This window comes from Scyliorhinus canicula, chromosome 12 (genome assembly GCF_902713615.1).
Source record: "Scyliorhinus canicula chromosome 12, sScyCan1.1, whole genome shotgun sequence".
NCBI lineage: Eukaryota > Metazoa > Chordata > Chondrichthyes > Carcharhiniformes > Scyliorhinidae > Scyliorhinus > Scyliorhinus canicula.
Window position 1 is genome coordinate 101,196,544 of NC_052157.1, and position 21,807 is coordinate 101,218,350.

At 44.2% G+C, this 21,807-nt stretch overlaps 1 protein-coding gene across 1 annotated transcript in view; it reads left to right on the forward strand.

Moving 5' to 3' along the window:
* Nucleotides 1-916: 916 nt before the first annotated feature.
* rabep1 (rabaptin, RAB GTPase binding effector protein 1) overlaps nt 917-21,807 on the forward strand; it is a gene marked incomplete at its 5' end in the record, with an annotated part of 132,950 nt that continues 112,059 nt past the window's right edge. The window contains 4 exons of the mRNA XM_038813590.1: nt 917-1,073; nt 13,746-13,949; nt 16,060-16,220; nt 16,507-16,626. Coding sequence (XP_038669518.1) covers nt 917-1,073; nt 13,746-13,949; nt 16,060-16,220; nt 16,507-16,626 — 642 coding nt within the window. The remainder of the gene's footprint in view (nt 1,074-13,745; nt 13,950-16,059; nt 16,221-16,506; nt 16,627-21,807) is intronic.

A 21,807-nucleotide genomic window follows, 5' to 3' on the forward strand; every position in this document is an offset into this window, starting at 1 on the left:
TCCGCACGCATGAGTGCGGCCTCAACCGGGATCTTGGATTCATGTTGCGTTACATTCACCCCCCACCATCTGGCCTGGACTTGCAAAATCCTACCGACTGTCGAGGCTTGAGACAATTCACACCTCTTTAACCTGGGATTACCCCCTATCTCTGGATCTGTAAAGATTTGATTACCCGCAAATGCTCGCATTCCAAGCATTGTCTGGCATCTCTGACTTTGTGTATATAAATGTTTCTGGAACATACCTCTCCATCCACCTGAGGAAGGAGCAGTGCTCCGAAAGCTTGTGTTTGAAACAAACCTGTTGGACTTTAACCTGGTGTTGTGAGACTTCTTACCGTGCTCACCCCAGTCCAACGCTGGCATCTCCACATTATGTCTACTTATTTCAGCCTCCTATGTAGTGTCCATGTGTTATTTTCATTCTGCAGGACAAGTTCTTCAATCTAGCTGCAGGAGCTCAAACAAAAATGAAGTGCTGTCATTGCTCCTTTTAAAGTTGGAAGGAAGTTTTGCAGTTCACGGTTGTGCATGATTGTAGTGCTTCCTCCTTTCATAAACTTGTCTAAAAACGTGAAATTTGTTTACTTGGTTTGGAAGGATACATTTTACTGTATAGATTTTATTAATATTGTGAAATGGTTATTTCAATTGGTTTTGTTTAGTTATTCAAAGCATGAGCACCTGCCAAATCCAGATTCTCCTCATGGTTCTTAGTATGATCTATAGACCATACACAGGCCCAATATATCTTCAGTGGAAGTCAACTCTATTCTGACCATTCCAGTTTCCTTCTGATGCTTTAAAATGTGTTGCATTCCATGTGTTTCAGCAGAACCGGTTTTGTGAGTGAATGAAGTACATAATGTTGGGCTGCTGCGCAATCTAGCCTGCAGTTCACGCTGCCCTGCTAATCTAGCTGTCCTGTTTCACTTGCAGTGGCTAAGCTCCAGCAGCGCCTTGTCGAGTTGGAAAAGGCCAAGGCTGATTTCCTGCGCACCAAACAGCAGTTGGAATTCGAATTTAATCAGAAGCGGGCAAAATTCAAGGAGCTGTACCTCGCCAAAGAAGGTTAGAAGTTACTTTTATTTTGGCAAGTAGTTTGCATGCTCACCTGAGTGAATTAACCAGGGATCCAGAGTACCCGAAGTGGAAAATTCAAATGGCGGTGAATTGGTGTTTATAAAGTTAAGAAGGCAAACAGGCAGTACTGTCTGACACTTAGATATGTGCTTTTGACAACTGCAAAGTTGTAGTTTGTCAACCAAAATGATGCTGAGTTTTTTTTAATATTTCCTGGTTTGCGTATTAGTCTTTTAAACAGTTGATACTTTATAGATTAGAAACCAGTTAGTGGTGGTTGACTTTTCCCCTCAATGTTTAATATCAGCACAGTCGACTAAACAGCTGGCTTGTAATGCAGAATAAGGCCAGCAGCACGGTTCAATTCCCGTACCAGCCTCCCAGAACAGGCGCTGGAATGTGGCGAATAGGGGCTTTTCACAGTAACTTCATTGAAGCCTACTTGTGACAATAAGCGTTATTTTTATTATTATTATCAATTCACATTTAAATCGCTCCATTTTTATTTTTGTGTTCTTCAGTTTCTTTTGACACTCCTGTTTCATATTTGTTTGTAATACAGTAAAGTGCAGCTTCTCTAGATGTGACCATTCCCCTGTTGATGATGAGCTCAACTGTCTCATCATAGCCCTTTTCGCTTTTGTGTTTAACAGCTGATCAGAGATTGGCCTGTTTGAATATAAAATGAAACCAGTTCAGTACATGGAAGTATTTCCAAATTTGCGGATGATACAAAACTTGGAAGCATTGTGAACTGAGAGGAGGATAAAAGGACAGAGCCAGGTTGGTGGAATGGGTGGCAGATGACGTTTAATGCAGAGAAGTGTCATTTTGTTAGGAAGAATGTGGCAAGACAATATAAAATAAAGAGCAAAATTCTAAAGGGGATGCAGGTGCAGAGGGGCCTGGGTGCAGAAGACATGCATGCATCAGGACAGGCTGAGAGTGCAGGTAGTAAGGCATACAGACATTATTAATGGAGATTTAGAGTCTAAAATCCGGAATGTTATGTCAAACTTGTATAGAACCCTGGTTCTGCCACATCTGGAGGTTGAGCAGAGAGAAGCATCATTTATTTCAGTCATTCATGAGATGTAGGCCAGCATTTATTGCCCGTCCCTAATTGCCCTTCAGAAGATGGTGGTGAGCTGCATTCTTGAACTGCTGTAGTCCCTGAGGCGTTGGTACACCCACAATACTATTTAGGGAGGGAGTTCCAGGATTTTGACCCAGCGATACTGAAAGAATGCGAAATATTGCCAAGTCAGGATGTTGCATGGCTTGGAGATGAACTTCCAGGTGGAGTTGTTCCCAGGTGTCTGCTGCTCTTGATCTCCCAGATGGTTGTCTAAGAAGCCTAGGTGAGTTACTCAAGTACATCTTGTAGATGGTACTATGCTTTGGTGGTGGAGCGAGTGAATTATAGAACCATAGAATCCCTTCCATACAGAAGGCGGCTATTTGGCCCATCGAGTCTGCTCCGACCCTCTGAAAGATCATCCTACCTCGGCCCTAGTTCTCCAGAACTACATTTATACTAATTTCAGAAGTACCTTATTTTTGCTAGTCCTTTACAGCTTTAGTATTCCTGTGAGGTTTTTAATATTTTCTTCTTGTGAAGACTGACAAAGTATTTGTTTCATTTCTTTGCCATTTCCTCATTAGAAGTTCTCCTGCCTCTGCCTGTAATGGGAATTTGCTAATCTTTTCCTTTTTACATGCCTATAGAAGTTTTAATGTTTCTCGCTAGTGCTGTCATTTTCTTTTCTTTATTTTATCTTCCTTATCAGCCTCCTTTGCTGAATTCTAAAAAGCTACCACTTCCTTTGATCAATACAATCTCTAAGTTCTTGTTAGCCACAGTTGAATCACTCTTTCTGTTGAGCTTTTATGCCTCAAAGGAATGTAAATTTTTGTAAACCATGTATTAAATATTTAAATTCTAACCATTGTCTATTTGCCAACATACCTTTTAATGTAGCTTCCCAATCTACCATGGTTAACTTGCCCCTTGCACCTTCATAGTTTTCTTTGTTTAGATTTAAGACCCGATTCTGATTGAACAACACCACTTTCAAACTTAATGTAAAATTCTAACACAATATGAGCACTATTCCCTAAAGACTCCTTGACAATGTGATTATTAATTAGCCTAATTAGCTCTTTCTCACTAGACCCAAAATAGCCCGTTCCCGAGTCGGACCCTCGAACTGTTCTAGAATACCTTCTTGTATAAGTTCCAGAAAGTCATCCTCCGCAGAAATAGTGCTAATTTGGTTTTCCCAGTCTATATGCAGATTGAAGTCTCCCAGGACTTGTATTACCCGTGTTACATGCATCTCAAATTTTGTGATGTGTACAGTGTCCGTCATAACCACTACTGCTTGGCCTATAAATAACTCCCACCAATGTTTGCTCCAACCTGCCGCCCCTTAGCTCCACCCAAACTGATTTTACATATTGATATTCTGATCTATGATCCTCTCTCGCAAATGTACTGATCTTGTCTTTTGCTAACAGCACTACCCCACATCCTTTTCCATTTTTGCCTATCCTTCCTGTTGAATCCTGTTGAACATTGGTTCCCAGCCTTAGTCACCTGCAGTCATGTCTCCGTAATAGCAATTGGGTCATACCCGTTCACATCTATTTGTGCCATCAATTCATTTACTTTGTTGCAGATACTGCGTGCGTTCAGCTAGTATTTTAATTTTTGTCTTCTAACATTTTTCTGTATTTTGATCCTATTTGATTATGGCCTTTGTTTCCGCTGCTTTCCAGTTTTGCTTCCTGCTATTCTTCCTATCGTTGCCAGCTTTGTTTCTCTCCAATTTAAATTCCCTCTCTGGTTCTCATCTCCCTGCCAAGCAAGTAAACAATGCTAAACACTTGGGGCTGGATTCTCCGCCGGCGGGATACCCTGTTTCGCCGATAGCCCGGGGGTTTCCTAACGGCGTGGGGATGTCCCACAATGGGAAACCCCATTGAGCAGCCGGCGTAACGGAGCATCCTGCCGGCGGGGTGAACCTGAAATGTCAAGCAGAGAATCCAGCCCCTGAGCTTTATCTTTCCTTCTTCCCCTTCTATCATAGACTGATTTCTCTCCCCCTTTTACTCCTCCTATCCTAAAGCTGCCATTCTCTATATTCTTACAACCATTTCTTATCATAGTAAGAAGTTTTACAACACTAGGTTAAAGTCCAACAGGTTTGTTTCGAATCACTAGCTTTCGGAGCACAGCTCCTTCCTCGGGTGAATGAAGAGGTGGGTTCCAGAAACATATCTATACACAAAGTCAAAGATGCAAACGATACTTTTAATGCAAATCTTTGCAGGTAATTAAGTCTTTACAGGTCCAGGCAGAGAAACTGGAGAGAGGGATAATCACAGGTTAAAGAGATGTGAATTGTCTCAAGCCAGGACAGTTGGTAGGATTTCGCACGCCCAGACCAGATGTGGGAGGTAAATGTAATGCAACATGAACCAAGGTCCCGGTTGAGGCTGTACTCATATGTGCGGAACTTGGCTATCAGTTTCTGCTCGGCGATTCTGGATTGTCGCATGTCCTGAAGGCCACCGTGGAGAACGCTTACCCGAAGATCAGAGGCTGAATGCCCTTGACTGCTGAAGTGTTCCCCGACTGCAAGGGAATATTCCTGCCTGGCGATTGTCGCGCGCTGTCCGTTCATCCGCAGTCGCAGCATCTGCATGGTCTCGCCAATATACCACGCTTCGGGACATCCTTTCCTGCAGCGTATGAGGTAGACAACGTTGTCTGAGCCGCACGAGTATGTACCATGTACCTGGTGGGTGCATTTCTCGTGTGTAATGGTGGTACCCATGTCGATGATCTGACACGCCTTGCAGAGATTTCTCTGGCAGGGTTGTATGGTGTTGTGGTCACTGTTCTGAAGGCTGGGTAGTTTGCTGCAAACAATGGTTTGTTTGAGGTTGCACGGTTGTTTGAAGGCAAGTAGTGGGCGTGTGGGATGACCTTGGCAAGATGTTCGTTTTCATCGATGACGTGTTGAAGGCTGCCAAGAAAATGTCGTAGTTTCTCCGCTCCGGGGAAGTACTGGACGACGACTGTCGGTCGTGTCCCGTGTTTGTCTTCTGAGCCGGTCGATGTGGTTTTTTTGCTATCACGCGTTGGAACTGTCAATCGATGAGTCGAGCGCCATATCCTGTTTGTACGAGGGCATCTTTCAGCATCTGTAGATGTCTGTTACGCTCCTCCTCGTCTGAGCAGATCCTGTGAATACGGAGGGCTTGTCCATAGGGATGGCTTTATTAATGTGTTTAGGGTGGAAGCTGTAGAAGTGGAGCATCATGAGTTTATCTGTGGGCTTGCGGTAAAGCAAATTGCTGAGGTGACTGTCCTTAGTTTGTCCAAGAATGCATATCATTTCTCATCATGTTAGAGAACAATGAGCCTGAATTTGATCATGTCTGATAACTGGCACGAATTGTGGTGTTAGATGCCAGAGGCGCAAGGATCGAGGATTATCTCATTTGGATAAATTATGCGAGCAGCAGGCACCAGTCAGCACCCTGATATAGTTCGCTGATCTTCAGATTGAGTTCTATTCCCCTCAGCCCTGCGGAGCTGCCAGAGGGTGTGTCGGATATGGCAGAGTGACAGGTTATCCTTTCCGAGATTAGAGGAGAAGAATAGGGAGGAGCTGGAGGCCCAGCAAGTCTCTGATAAGGTGCTGAGAGCGATGGGCTGATGCAGACGAGCAAGGCTCCGGGCCCTGATGGATACCCTGTTGAGTGTTACAAAAACATTTCAGACCAGCGAGTGCCATAATGGTAGATATGTTCAGACAACGCATTAGCACGATGATCCCTCCTTGATACGCTTTCACAGGCCTCCATCTCCCTTATTTTAAGTTAAGGTAACGACCCCAAGGAGTGATGTTCTCACAGGCCCATTTTGCTGCTAATTGTGGATGTCAAGGTGCTGGCTTTGCGGTTAAAACCATGTGTCCCAGATAGAGTGACAAAAGACCAGACAGGATTTGTGAAGGGAAGGTAGCTGTTGTCTAATGTACAGCAGATTCTGAACTTTGCCCTCTGGCCTTTGTCCCCAGAGCCAGAGGTGATTATATCAATGGATGCAGAGAAAGCATTCAACAGAGAGGAGTGGAGGTACCTCCTTGAGGTACTTGGGTGGTTTGAGTTTGGGCAAAATTTCATTTGATGGATGCGGCTGCTGTACAAGAACTCCATGTCTAGTGTTTGCACTAATGTGACAAGCTCAGGATACTTCCCTCTGGACAGGGGTGCCCATTGTCACTGTTCCTTTTCGCTCTGGCGATAGAACTTCTGCTGATAACACTGAGGGCTGCTGGGGTATAGAGGGAGATTGATCGGGGGGAAAGGAGCACAGGGTGGCGCCTTATGCTGATTACCTCCTATATGTCACAGATCCAGTCTCCTCTTATAGACAATATTACGAGACTGCTTGAGGGGCTTTGGCTCCTTCTCTAGCTATAAGTTAAACCTGGGGAAAAGTGAGTACTTTCCGGTTAATCCTCCAGAGAGGGGAGGGGGAGCCAATCTGGGGGTATTACTATTCCGTCGGGCCAGAGGTAGCTTCCGGTATCTGGGCATCCAAGTGACATATGATTGGCAGAGGCTTCACAAGTTAAACTTTATAAGTTTGTTAGATAGGGTGGGACGTAATTTGCAGAGATGGAAACCTCCTGTAATCCCTGGCGGGCAGAGTTCAAACCATAAAGGTGAGTATTCTGCCGAGGTTCCAATTCTTGTTTAAATACCTTCCTGTTTTTCTTTCTAAATCGTTCTTTGCTAGGGTGAACAAGTTAGAAAATTCCTTTATATGGGTGAGCAGGGTGCCAAGAATGCACAGGGTGTACCTCCAGAGGGGCCAAACTTTGGGGGTGGTTTAACACTACCTAAATTCTTCATGGATTACTGGGCAGCCAACGTGGAGAAGGTGTTTGTGTGGTACAGAGAATCGGACACCAATTGGGGAAGACGGAGGCAAGTTTGTGTGAAGGGTCGAGCTTCTGAGCCCTAGTCACGGCACCTCTCCCACTCTCTCTAATGAAATATACCTCAAACCCAGTTGTGATCTCCACTTTGAAGATATGGAGGCAACTCAGACGACATTACAAGCTGAGTGTCATGTCATTGATGGCTCATTTCAGTGGTGTGCCATCAGGTTTGGACCTGACATAGGGAGGGATTAGAGAGCCATCGAAATTTGTTTAAAGATGGATGGTTCAGCAGTTGGGATGAGTACTCGGCGAAGTTCCAACTATCAGGGACATACCTGTTTCGATATGTACAATTGTGCGACTTATTGCAGGAAATCTTACACTTGCCGCGCGGTGGGGGTGGGAGGATCTCGAATATCTATGAGCAGATCATCTCATTGGAATCTGTGCCACTTGATCAGGTGAAGGCGAAATGGTAGGAGTTGGGACCCATCCTAGATGAGGATGTGTGGAATGAGGCCATTTGTAGGGTAAATGACACCACGTCCTGCACAAGGCGTAGCCTGATCCAACTTGAGGTAGTTCACAGAGCTCATCTTACCAAAAATAGAATGAGAGGATTCTTTGATGGAGTGGAGGACCGGAGTGTTCTCGTGGGCCCGCCAACCATACCCACGTGGTCTTGTCCGCTTGTCCGAGGTTGGTGAGCTTTTGAAATGAAAATGAAATGAAAATCACTTATTGTCATGAGTAGGCTTCAATGAAGTTACTGTGAAAAGCCCCTAGTCGCCACATTCCGACGCCTGTTCGAGGAGGCTGGTACAGGAATTGAACCGTGCTGCTAGCCTGCCTTGGTCTGCTTTAAAAGCCAGTGATTTAGTCCAGTGTGCTAAACCAGCCCCTTGTAACACCATGTCAGCGATTCTTGACATTGATCTGGGGCCTTGACCGTTGGTAGCCGTTTTTGGGATGTCAGACTTGTCGGGGCTGCGGTCAGGAGTGAAGACGGATGCTCTCACCTTTGCTTCATTGAAAGCAAATTGAAGCCAAAGGCGAGTTATGTTGGGATGGAGAGCATCCGCTCCGCCTAATGCCTCGGCCTGTTTGGGTGACCTTGTATATATCCGGAAAAGGTTAAGTCCACCATCGGGTGAATTGGTGGAGGAATTCTACCTGAGGTGGCAGCCTTTTAACTCGTAGTTCAAAGAGTTAATTACCATCAGCTTGGGGGGAGGTAGGGTTTATTTGTGGGATTGGGGGAATAGGGGGGGGTGGGGGGGGTGGTCTGGATGTAGCCTTTGTTCTGTGTTTTTCTGCAATTCTGATTCCTATGCTAGCTTGACAATTGTACCATGTTTGAACAGTTGTGTTGTAGTTTGCATGCTGTTGGTTAATTATGAAATCTTTAAGAAAATATTATTTGTTGAAGTTTCAAAGTTGTTATGGAAAGGGATAAGGTTAGTCCAGAAATCAAGTGTCTGAAGCATGGTAGCACAGTGGTTAGCACTGTTCCTTCACAGCTCTAGGGTCCCAGGTTCGATTCCTGTTTGGGCCACTGTCTGTGCGGAGTCTGCACGTTCTCCCTGTGTCTGCTTAGGTTTCCTCCGGGTGCTCCAGTTTCCTCCCACAAGTCCCGACAGACATGCTGTTAGGTAATTTGGACATTCTGAATTCTCCCTCTGTGTACCCGAACAGGCGCTGGAATCTGGCGACTAGGGGCTTTTCACAGTAACTTCATTGTAGTGTTAATGTAAGCCTACTTGTGAGAATAAAGATAACTATTAAATTGGGGGAAGACAGGTTTCAATGTCATTAGACAGGATTTGGTAAACGTGGACTGGGCGCAGCTACTTGCAGGTAAACTACATTTGGAAAGTGTGTGTCTTTAAATAGTGAAATAGTGAGGGCCAGCGTATTCCTCTAAGAGTGAAGGGAAAGGGTGGCAAGTCCAGGGAACCCTGGATATCAATAGATATTGATTGTTTGATATAAAAAAAAGGAAACATATAGTAGGTATAGAGCAATAAAAATTAGGAGGGCCTTCAGGAGTATAGGGAGTTTAGGGCAGGGCTTAAAAAAGAAATTAGGGAAAAGAGGGGCCACGAAATATCATTGGCAGATAGGAACATAGGAATTAGGAGTGGAAGTAGGCAATTCCGCCCTTCGAGCCTGCTGCGCCATTCAATCAGATCATGGCTGATTTCTTCCTGGTCTCAAATCCATCACCCTGCCTGTTCCCCATATCCCTTTATCCCATTATTTATCCGAAATATATTTTATCATCTCCTTGAAACCAACCATTTATTGACTCAGACTCCACCGCGCTATAGGCGGCAAGTTCCACAAATTCACCACCCTCTGCGAGAAGTAGTTCCTCCTCATCTCAGTTCTAAATCTACCACCTCTCAACCTATATCTGTGACCTCGCGTTCTACATTGCCCCACAAGGGGGAACATTAGTCTACATTTACTTTATCAATCCCTCTTGGTATTTTATTCTTTTAATTTAAAGTTCCCATTTTGTTTTCCAATTAAGGGGCAATTTAGCATTATAAATCTGCTTTCCATTTAGATAATTTACCTATTTTCGGCCAACATGCATACCTCGCACTTATCCACATTAAACGCCATGTGCCAAATTTTGCCCCATTTTCCTAGCGTATCTATATCTGTCTGGAAACTCTTTATCCCAGCCTCACTGCCTGCTACCTATTTTAATATCACCCGCAATAGATTGGACTAAAAAAAAACAAAGACATTTTATAGGTATACGAAGAGCAAGAGGATGACCAGGGAAAGAGTGGGGCCCATTAGAGACCAAAGGAACAATCTGTGCATGGAGCCAGAGGACATGGGCGAAGTCCAAAATGAATATTTCACTACGGAGAAAGACATGGTAGCTGGAAATTTCAGTTGGGATGGTGATGTTCTAGAGCCGGTTGAGATTAATACACATGAGGTGTTCGATGTTTTAGCGGGCATAACGATGCATCAATCCCCGGGCCTGATGGGAGTATCCCAGGCTGCTATGGGAGGCAAAGGAGGAGATTACTGGCACCCTGATGGAGATATTTACATTTTTGCTGCTACAAGTGAAGTGCCAGATGACTGGATAATAGCTAATGTGGTACCTTTATTCAAGAAGGGCATCAGGGATAAGTCAGGTAATTGCAGGCCAGTTAGTCGAACATCAGTGGTAGGGAAATTATCGGGGGAAAAACTCTTGAGGAACAGGGTTAATGAATACTTGGAAAGACAGGGATTGATCAGGAATAGTCAGCACGGATTTGTCAGTGGAAATCCTGCCTGACTAATTCAGTTGAGTTTTTTGAAAAGGTAACTAAATATATTGATGAGGATAGCGCAGTTGGTGGGGTTTACATGGACTTCAGTAAGGCCTTTGATAAGGTCCCAAATGGAGGACTGGTCCAAAGTATTAGAGCCCATGGGATGCATGGCAATTGGATCCAAAATTTGTTTGTTAATAGGCATTGGGGGAGGGTGGAGGGATGCTTTTATGATTGGATGCCTGTGACCAGTATTGTACCATAGGGATCGGTGCTGGAACCTTTGTTGTTTGTTATATACATTAACAATTTGGATGTGAATGTAGAAGGTATAATTAGTAAGTTTGCAGATGTCACGAAAACTGATGGTGTTGTTGATGGTAAGGAGGATTGTCTTAGGCTACAAACTGATATTGACCAGCTGGTAAGTTGGGTAGGGCAGTGGCAGATGGAATTTAATTCTGATAAGTGTGGGGTGATGCATTTTTGGAGGTCTAATAAGGGTTAGTAGGTACAATGAACAGTAGGTCCCTAGGGAGTATTGAGGAACAAAGTGACCGTGGTGTACAAGTCCATGGCTCCCTTAAGGTGGCAGCACAAGTAGAAAGGGTGGTGAAGGAGGCATTCAAATGCTTGCCTTCATTAGCCGGGGCATAGACTATAGGAGCTGGGAGGTCTTTGTACAACTTTGTAAAACATTGGTTAGACCACAGATGGAATATGGTGTGCAGTTCTGGCTGCCACACCATTGGAAGGACATGATTGCACTGGAGGGATACAGAGGAGATTCAGCAGAACGTTGCCTGGGATGGAAAGTTTCACCTGGATCAAAGCGGATTACTGCGGATACTGGAAACTGAACCCAAAGAGAAAATGCTGGAAAATCTCAGCAGGTCTGGCAGCATCTGTAGGGAGAGAAGAGAGCTAACGTTTCGAGTCCAGATGACCTTTTGTCAAAGGGACAATTTAGCGTTGCCAATCACCTACCTGCACATCTTTGGGTTGTGGGGGTGAAACCCACGCAAACATAGGGAGAATGTACAAACTCCATGCAGACAGTGACCTGGGACCGGTATCAAACCCGGGTCTTCAGCGCTGGAGGCAGCAGTGCTAACTATTGCGCCACCATGACGTCCCCATCTTGGCCTCTTCCTGAGGTCCTCAGTATCACAGCCTTCAGTCGATTCCCCACTGGGTCACTGTCTGTGCGGAGTCTGCACGTTCTCCCCGTGTCTGCGTGGGTTTACTCCGGGTGCTCCAATTTCCTCCCACAGTCCAAAGACGTGCAGGTTAGGTGGATTGACCATGATAAATTGCCCTTGGTGACCAAAAAGGTTAGGAGGGGTTATTGGGTTATGGGGATAGGTGGAAGTAAGGGCTTAAGTGGGTCGGTACAGACTCGATGGGCCTCCTTCTATACTGTATGTTTGTAATTTGATTTACTCTGCATGATATCAAGAAACAGCTAAAGGCACTGGATAAAGCAAAGGCTGTGGGTCCTGACAATGTTTCTGCAGTAGTACTGAAGTATTGTGCTTCAGAACTGGCCATGCACTTAGCCAAGCTGTTCCAGCACAGCTATAATGCAGGCATCAACTGACAATGTGGAAAAATGCCCAGGTATATCCTGTCCGCAAAAAGCAGGGAAAATCCAAACCAGCCAATTCTCCCGCAAACCAGCCAATTCGCACCATCGGTCTATTTTCAATCATCAGAAAAGTGATGGGAAAGTGTCATCGGCAGTGCTATTGCACAACAATAACCTGCTCACCGATGTTTGGGTTGCGTTGTGCCAGAGCATTCGACTCCTGACCTCATTGCACCCTTGACTGAAACATGGACAAAAGAGCTGAACTCCAGATGTGAGTTGAGAGTGACTGACCTTGACGTCAAAACAGAATGTTACATCAAGAAGCCCTAGTAACACTGAAGTCAATTAGAGTGTGGGGGGAGAAACGCTCCCTTTCTTGGCGTCTTCAAAGAAAGGAAGCTGGTTGTGGCTGTTGGAAGCCAATCATCTTGACCAGTTACATCCCTGCAGGAGTTATTTGGGCCAATGATCTTCAGCTTCACAGATGACCTTTCCTTCATCATAAAGCTCAACATGAGGAGGTGTACTGATGATTGCATAATGTTCAGTATTATTTGCAACTCTTCAGATGATTGAGTAGTCGGTGCCAAAACGTCAGCATGACCCAGAAAACATTCAGGCTGGAGATGATTAGCAGTAGCATTGGCACTGCACAAGTGACAAACAATGACCATCTTCAACAAGAGAGAATCTAACTATCTCTCCTTGAAGTTCAATGGTATTGCCATCATTGAATCCTCCTCTATCAACAACCTGAGGAACACAACTGATCGGAAACTAAACTGGGCCAGTCTAATAAATACTTTGGCAATAGACGCAGGTCAAAGGCTGGGAATTCTGTAGTGAGTAACTCACTTCCCAAAGTCTGCCCAGCACCTACAAGGCACAAGTCAGGAATACGATGGAATACTCTTCACTTGTCCAGATGAGTGTGGCTCCATCAACACTTAAGCTCAAAACCATCTGGGACAATGCAGCCTCCTTTATCGGTATGCTGTCAATATTCAATATTCCTTCAATATTCCGTCAATATTCAATATTCATTCAATTCATCCAACCTTCAATATTCATTCCCTCCAACAATGATGCACAATGACAACAGTGTGTACCATCTGCAAGATGCACTGCAGCAACTCGCCAAGGCTCCTTCGACAACACTTTCCAAACCCATAACCTCTACCACCTAGAAGGATGACCAGCAGACAACACTGATCATCGGATTTGAAACTTTATTTTTCTGTCGCTGGATCAAAATTCTGGAGCTCTCTCCCTAACAGCACGGTGGGTGTATCTACACCACATGGACTACAGTGGTTCAAGAAGGAAGCTCTTAAGGGCAATAAAGGCTGGCTAAGCCAGTGGATGTTTATATCCCATAATGAAAATACAGTCACTGAGGGGCTCTTTCAGTGAAAGTCTCTGGGCTTTGTTTCCGTTAGTGTTTGAGATTTATTTTACTAAAACTTTTTTTTGATGAACTTGACTAGCTTTTTGTCATATTAAACTTTGATCAAGAATAAATGGTTCGTACTTTGGAATTGCGTGCTTGAATCTGATATGCACTTATCTACACCAGTAATGTTTTAGTTCCCAGGTATCCAGGTAACCCTATTGGAGCAATGCTTCCCTTGACTACATCACCATAGTTACTAATAAGCCTTACAGCTGCTTGTGCAATAACATAATTCTGGAGGCCCACAAATTTGCTTGAGTTTTTTTCATGTGTAATTGCAGACATGTCGGGCATTATGGAGGTTTTGTAACCCATGAGGTTTCAAAATCAAGAATAAAAATTGATCTTTTTCCTTTTTTTTAGAGGAACTGAAGCGGCAAAATGTTGCATTACAGTCAGCAGAAGGTGATGTTACTCGGCTGCAAGTCCAGCTCATGGAGGTAAATGCTGACATGGAGAATATAAAAGCAGTAGCTACGGTTTCTGAGACCACCAAACAGGAGGCAGTCGATGATGTGAAGAAGCAATGGCAGGAAGAAGTTGCTTCAATGCAGGCTATAATGAAAGGTAATGAACAGGCTCATTTTTCCTCTGAACTCACTTAGTGAGGCAGGATTCTATGTGGGCTGGTCACCTCTGACATTCTGCCCATTATTTGTGTTGTCAGTTTTGACTCTGAATATTAGTAGGAAAGGAAAACGCTATATTTATTTAGTTGCTTCCCTGTACTTGGGAGGTTCTGACTGTTTTCACAGCCCATGCATCAGTGTTGACATGTAGTTTCTATCTCCCTTTTATTCTCTGCGACCTATAGGTTGTCCACCACAGCTAAGGAAAGGAGGCAGGTGCAGAATCTACCCCTGCCAGAACGGTGATTGAACAGGGGTCATGCTAGCACCAGTCTGATCCACTCTGGCTGTCCACCCAATTGACTAAAGAGTCCATGTTGCTATGGCAACATACGCTTTTACATGTTGTAGTCTGGAGTGGTGGATAGTGATGATAGCCGCTCCAATTTCTCATCACCACATGGCTGACTGGGTCTCTCTCGCTGTCACTACCAACCATTACATATGTTGGAAGATACTCAACTTGCTTTGCCACATTATGAATGCACTTTCCTTGGCCATTAGGTTTTGGAGTGGTTTTTGAACCCTGAGCTTCTGGCTCAGAGGCAGGGATGCGACATATTGCACCACGTGACCTCCTGCCATTGCTATAAACTAGGCAAATGTGGGAATCAATGCATACAGCAAAGTCTCACAATAGCAAATGCAAGTGACAGTGGATCTACATTAGTGATGTCGAGTGAGGGAGAAATGCTTTGCAGGACATTGGGAGATGATCCTCGTCCACAGGATCTTTAACATCCACCTGAGCAAGCTGAAAGGATCTCAGCAGTGAGAGTGTGAGATAAATGCTCTTATGAGAAAGGGCCAATTATGAGCCACCAAATTGATTTATTTTATATAACGTGCGTGCCTGAGTAGAATGCAGTTGTCATTGCAAGAGTTGCCTACTTCAAAAGCTCCTCGTATAAATAATGCAAACTATTTTGTTGTAGGCTCTCCTTCACTTTACAAGTCACTATTGCTGATATGACTAATACTAAAAATATTCTGATGGTTTCAAACTCAAATTTATAGCAGATTTTTGAGTGAAAGTAAGAACCCAAAAAAGTTTAACCTATGTCCCTCTATCTTGTGGTGGCAGCCATGCTGCTTGCCCAGCTATGACTTGTGCAGTACTCAATGAATTAAATCAATCCGACACTATTGGCTGGATTATCTCTTGGAGGCAGAAAGATATCTCCATTATCTCAAACTAATCTGTTACGAGAGAAATATGATTCTGTTGACTACTTTGTTTGGCCTCACTGCTAATGAACTTGTTTGGTATTCCCAGAAGACTTCCATGAAGCTGATAACTCTTTTGGTCTCCAGTATAATTTTATAATTATATTTACTTGGGGCAGCAGGGTAGCATGGTGGTTAGCATAAATGCTTCACAGCTCCAGGGTCCCAGGATCGATTCCCGGCTGGGTCACTGTCTGTGTGGAGTCTGCACGTCCTCCCCGTGTGCGTGGGTTTCCTCCGGGTGCTCCGGTTTCCTCCCACAGTCCAAAGATGTGCGGGTTAGGTGGATTGGCCATGCTAAATTGCCCGTAGTGTCCTAATAAAAGTAAGGTTAAGGGGGGGTTGTTGGGTTACGGGTATAGGGTATATACGTGGGTTTGAGTAGGGTGATCATGGCTCGGCACAACATTGAGGGCCGAAGGGCCTGTTCTGTGCTGTACTGTTCTATGTTCTATGTTCTATAACAACAATATTAAATGTTAACCTGGAAACCTTTCTGGAATAGTAGGCTAAAACCTCTGCCTCAAGCACTCCACTGGCCCTCTCTGGGCTTCCCCACCTTACGTGTTCCCTCTCCATTTTTGGTCACCCTTTCACGCAACCTGTCCCCCTCTCCCTGTAAATAAGCTAGATATAAAGTTTCAGTATCAGTGATTGTGGGCTGTGTATTTCTGCCATTGGATTAAGTCTCAACATTTTCCACATTTGGGTTATGTGCCTGAACCATTTAATTCTCTTTCTTGGTATTCCTTTTTTGAAAAAGAGAAAAGTAAATTTTGTCAGAGGTGCCTTTTGAGCTATGTTCTTAAACTCTGCTGCAGATGCGGCGAGAGAGTATGAGATTCAGTTCCATCAGCGGCTGGAGCAGGAGCGCACGCAATGGGGGCAGTACAAGGAAACAGTGGAACGTGAATTGGCTGACCTAAGGAGGCAGCTGAGTGAAAGAAAAGAGGAGGACAGTTTAGAAAATGATATGAAGAAAGTGAGTATACTCAGCTGTTCTGGTTGCTGCTGATGTTCAGGATGAATGTGAAATGGGAAATAATAAGTGGAGCTCATTCTTGGGCATGCAGGAAAAGAAACAACATGTAGAAACTTGGATTCGATTAACCTACTTCCAGACCATTTGGGCGGTGGGGCAGGGGGTGCTTTTACTCGAGGTTATGTGAAATGCATTTTTGGAGTCATGAGCAGTTGCTTATTAGATATCAAAGTAGAGGCAGTTGCACTTGTAATGCACACACTTGTAATGTAATTTCAATGGACAGGCCCAGGAAGACGCTGAGAAGTTGCGGTCAGTGGTAGTGCCCATGGAGCAGGAGATAGCAGCTCTCAAAGAAAAGCTGTTAACAGCTGAGGAAAAGGTCAAAGAACTGGAAGCCTCGAAGGTGAGTCCTAAAAGATTGTAATCAAAATAATTTTATTCTTCTGCATAAGAGTGTCTTTTCTTCAAAATTATTCATGTTTAGCATTTCATGATGTACTGTGGATGTAAGAGGCACTATATCTAGTGAAATTTGGGGTGAGGATTATTCATTGGGAGGATGCAGAGGATTGAGACCAGGGATAAGGGACTTCAGTTATGTGAAGAGAATGGAGAAGCTAGTGTTGTTCTCCTTGGAATAGGGAAGATTAAGGTGAGAATCAATAGAGACAATTAAAAATTGAGGCATGTTGATAGAATTTCAGGAGAAACCTTTTCTCCTTTGTTTATTCATTTATGGGATGTGGGCATCACTGGCGTTGCCAGCGTTTATTGCATTTAGGGAGGGAGTTCTGTGTTTGACCCAGCGACAGTGAAGGAACGCTGATATATTTCCAACTTTGAGTGATTTGGAGGGGGACTTCCAGATGGTGATGTTCCCCGGTATCTGCTGTCCTTGTTCTTCAACCGGTCGTGGGTTTGGAAGGTGCTGTCTAAGTAGCCTTAGTGAGGTCCTGCATTGCATCTTATAGATGATACACATGGCTGCTACAGTGTGTCGGTGGTGGAAGTAGTGAATGTGGACAGGAGGGTCAGTAATTAGAAGACACATCTAACTGACACCAAAGACCCTGTAGAGGTGACAATATATACAGATTACAGAATTCACAGAATACCTTTTTTTTGCAGTGAGTCATAGAAACACAGACAATAGGAGAAGGACGAGGCCATTCAGACTTGAACCTGCTCCACCATTCATTATTATCGTGTTTGATCATCCAACTGAGTAATCTGTTCCTGCTTTCCCCACATTTCTTTGATCTTTAGCCCCAAGAGCTATATCTAACTGCTTCTTGAAAACATACAATGTTTTGGCCTCAACTGCTTTCAATGGTAGCAAATTCCACAAGCTCACCACTCTAGGTGAAGAAATTTCTCCTTATCTCGGTCTTAAATGGTTTACCCTGTATCCTTAGACTGTGATCCGTGGTTCTGGACTCCCCCGCCATCAGGAACATCCTTCCTCTATCTACCCTGTCTAGTTCTGTTGGAATTTTATAGTTTTCTATGAGATTCCCCCTCATTCTTCTAAACTCCAGCGAATATAATGACTCAATCCCTTCTTGTATGTCAGTCCAGGAATCAGCTTGGTAAACCTTCGCTGCACTCCCTCTATAACAAGAACATCCCATCACAGATAAGACCAAAACTGCACACAATATTCCAGGTGTGACCTCACCAAAGCTTTGTATAACTCCAGCAAGTCATCCCTGCCCCTGTACTTGAATTCTCACTATGAAGGCCAACATACCCATTTCCCTTCTTCACCGCCTCCCATTATGCCATCTGCAAATTTGGGGATATTACATTTTGTTCCTTCATCTAAATCATTAATTAATATTGTGAACAGCTGGGTCTTGGCACTGACCCTTGCAGGCACCCCATTAGTCACTGACAATTGAAATAAGACCCATTTATTCCTACTCTTTATTCCTGTCTGCCAACCAGTTTTCTAACCATCTCAATACATTAACCCCAATCCCATGTGCTCTGCCTAGTGGCCACCCATTGCCTTCCTGCCTGGAGTCTTAGCCTGAGGATTTTACCCACTAATCTTTTATGTGGGACTTTGCCGAAAGTCTTCTGAAAGTCCAAATAAACCACATCCACTGACTTCCCTTCATCAACCCGACTCGTTACATCGTCAAAAAATTCCAGTAGATTTGCTAAGCACCTGTCTGTTCCCCTTGCAGTTGAGTTCCCTATAACGGTTACATTTCCACACTTTTTACTCCTTCCCCCTAACAATATTCCCCGAACAATATTCAAAGTGGTAGATCTGTTTTGCAGGGAATGGCCACAGAAGATTCCTACACTGCCTGCCTAGTCCTCTTGCTCTGCCTAGTGGCCACCCATTGCCTTCCTGCCTGGAGTCTTAGCCTGCGGCTTGACCCCTCTATACTGCGATCTACGATGATCTCCATTTCATCGATACTCTACAATGACCCCAGCTACCGATCCAGCTCCAAAACCTTTTCATAAATCCATGCTGACTCTGTCTGATACTACCAGTTTTCCAAGTGCTCTGCGATTACATTTTTTTACAGTGGACACTCGTACTTTCCCCACTAGAGATGTCAGGCTTACTGGTCCATAATACCTCCTTTTTCAAATAGTGAGGTTACATTAGCTACCCTCCAATCTGTAGGAACTATTCTAGATTCTATAGAATCTTGGAAGATGACCACCAATGCATCCACTATTTCTCGGGCTACTTCCTTTTGTACTCTGGGATGTAGATTATCAAGGCCTGGGATTTATCGGCCTTCAATCCCATCCATTTCCCCAACACCATTTCCGTACTAATACAGATTTCCTTCAATTGCTCCCTATTCCTAAACCCTGTGTACCCAACATTTCTGGTATCTTATTACTGTCCTCCTTTGTGAAGACAGAACCAAAGTATGTATTTGGTTGGTCAGCCATATCTATGTTCCCCATTATAAATTCCCCTGATTCCAATTGTAACGGACCTACATTTGTCTTCACCAATCTTTTTATCTCTGCATATCTATGGAACCTTTTACAATCAGTTTTTATGTTCCCTGCAAACTTACTCTCGTACTCAATTCCCCCCTTCTGAATCAATCCCTTTGTCCTCCTTTGCTGAATTCTAAACTGCTCTCACTCCTCGGGCTGATTTATTTTATGGCTAATTTGTATGCCTCTTCCTTGCATCTAATACTATCTCTAATTTCCTTTGTAACCCATTGTTTAATCTCCTTTCTCGTTTTATTTTTGCACGAGACAGGAATAAACAATTGTTGCAGTTCACCCATGCAATCTTTGAATGTTTGCCATTGCCTACCCACCTTTTAAGTACAGTAACCAACTTGAGCCTCACATCATCAGTGTTTTCTTTATTTAGATTCAGGATCCTAGTCGCAGAATCAATTGCGTCACTCTCCATCTTAATTAAGAATTCTTTCATATTATTGTCGCTCATCCCCAAGGGGCCTTGCACAACTAGATTGCCAATGATTCCTTTCGCATTACACAATACCCAGTCTCAGATGGCCTGTTCTCTAGTTGATTCCTCAATATATTGGCCCACAATAATCTTTCTTGTCACAAGTAGGCTTACATTAACATTTCAATGAAGTTACTGTGAAAAGCCCCTAGTCGCCACATTCCGGCGCCTGTTCGTGTACGCAAGAGGGGAGAATTCAGAATGTCCAATTCACCGAACAAGCACATCTTTCGGGACTTGTGGGAGAAACCGGAGCACCCGGAAGAAACCCATGCATCCACCCTGGAGGAAACGTGCAGACTCCGAACAGACGGGATTCAAACCTGGGAACCTGGTGCTGTGAAGCAACAGTGCTACCCACTGTGCTGACGTGCCACCATCCTGTGTGCACTCCAGAAACAACTCCTCTACAGTATTGTTACTAATTTGATTTGTCTAATCTAGATGTAGATTCAAATAATCCATAATTACAGAAGTCCCTTTATTGCATGTGTCTCTAATTTTCCATTTAATGCCACCCCCAACATCACCACTACAGTTTAGAGGTCTATCCACAACCCCAACTAATGTTTGTTTTCCCCTTGGTGTTTCTCAGCTCTACCATACAGATTCCACATTGTCAGAGTTAATATCCTTGCGCACTATTGCATTAATTTCCTCTTTAACCAGCAATGTAACCCCACCACCTTTTCCTTTTTGCTTGTCCTTCCTAACTACTGAATACATCTGGATGTTCAGTTCCCATCCCTGCAGCCATGTCTCTGTAATCCTGACTACATCATACCAGCATATATGTATTTGCATGATTAATTCATCCACTTTATTGCAAATGCTCCATGCATTCAGGCAGTATAGCTTTTCACCTTTTTAACATTCCTTGTCCCATTCCCAATATTTTTCACTGTTTGATGCTGACTCTTGGTTTCTCTGCCTATCACTTTCTTATTCTCCTTTCTGGCTTTTGTTCCTTGCGCTTGATTTTCCCTCCTCTGATTCCTTGCATAGACTCCCATCTCACTGCCATTTTAGTTTAAACCCTTCCCAACCATGCAAGCAAATACTCCCCGAGGTACTCAGTCCCGGTCCTGCCCAGATGTAACCCATCTAGTTTGTATTGGTCCCACCTCCTCCAGAACTGGTTCCAGTGCGTCAGGAATCTGAAACCATCCACCTCGTACACCTGCTTTTTAACCAATGTCCCTTGTACAGTATAGGGTCACTATGTTTGAGGTCCTACTTATCAACTTGCCTCCTAACTCCCTATGTTCTGTCTTTAGAATATCATCTGCTTTTTAACCAATGTCCCTTGTACAGTATATACTACAAGCACTGGCTGTTCACCCTCTCCCTCCAAAATGCACCTTGGTGCCTGACCCTAGCACCAGGGAGGCAACATACCATCCTGGAGTCTCACTTGCGATCACAGAAACACCTATCTATTCCCCTTGCAATTGAGTTCCCTAGAACTGTTACATTCCCACACTTTTACTCCTTCCCCCTAACAATATCCCCCGAACAATATCCAAAGCGGTAGATCTGTTTTGCGGGGTATGGCCACAGAAGATTCCTACACTGCCTGCCTAGTCCTCTTGCTCTGTCTAGTGGCCACTCGTTGCCTTCCTGCCAGGGGTCTTAGCCAGCGGTGTGACCACCTCTATACTGCGATCTACGATGCTCTCCATTTCATGGATATTCGGCAGTGACCCAAGGTACCGATCCAGGGATTCCAGCAGCTGCAGCTGGAGGCGCTTCTGCACCCATGCTGACCCTGGACAATGGAAATGTTCCCGTATTCCCACATTGATCAGGCGGAGCACACCACAGCTTTGCGCTCTCTTGCCATTAATTAAATTAAACCTTTTGGAAGATACTTAAAATCAAATAATAGTCATTACTCTAGGACCTCCTTCCCTGGTCCTCGATTGTACAGAATATGGTATTCATTTTCACATATCTCTGAAGTCAGCAGGACCGGTAGATAAGGTGGTTAAGAAGGCCAATGGATTCTTTCCTTTACTAACGGAGGCATTGAATATAAGAGCAAGGAGGTTATGCTGCAGTTGTATAAACCTCTGGTTAGGCCCCAGCTGAAGTACTGTGAGCAGTGTTGGTTAC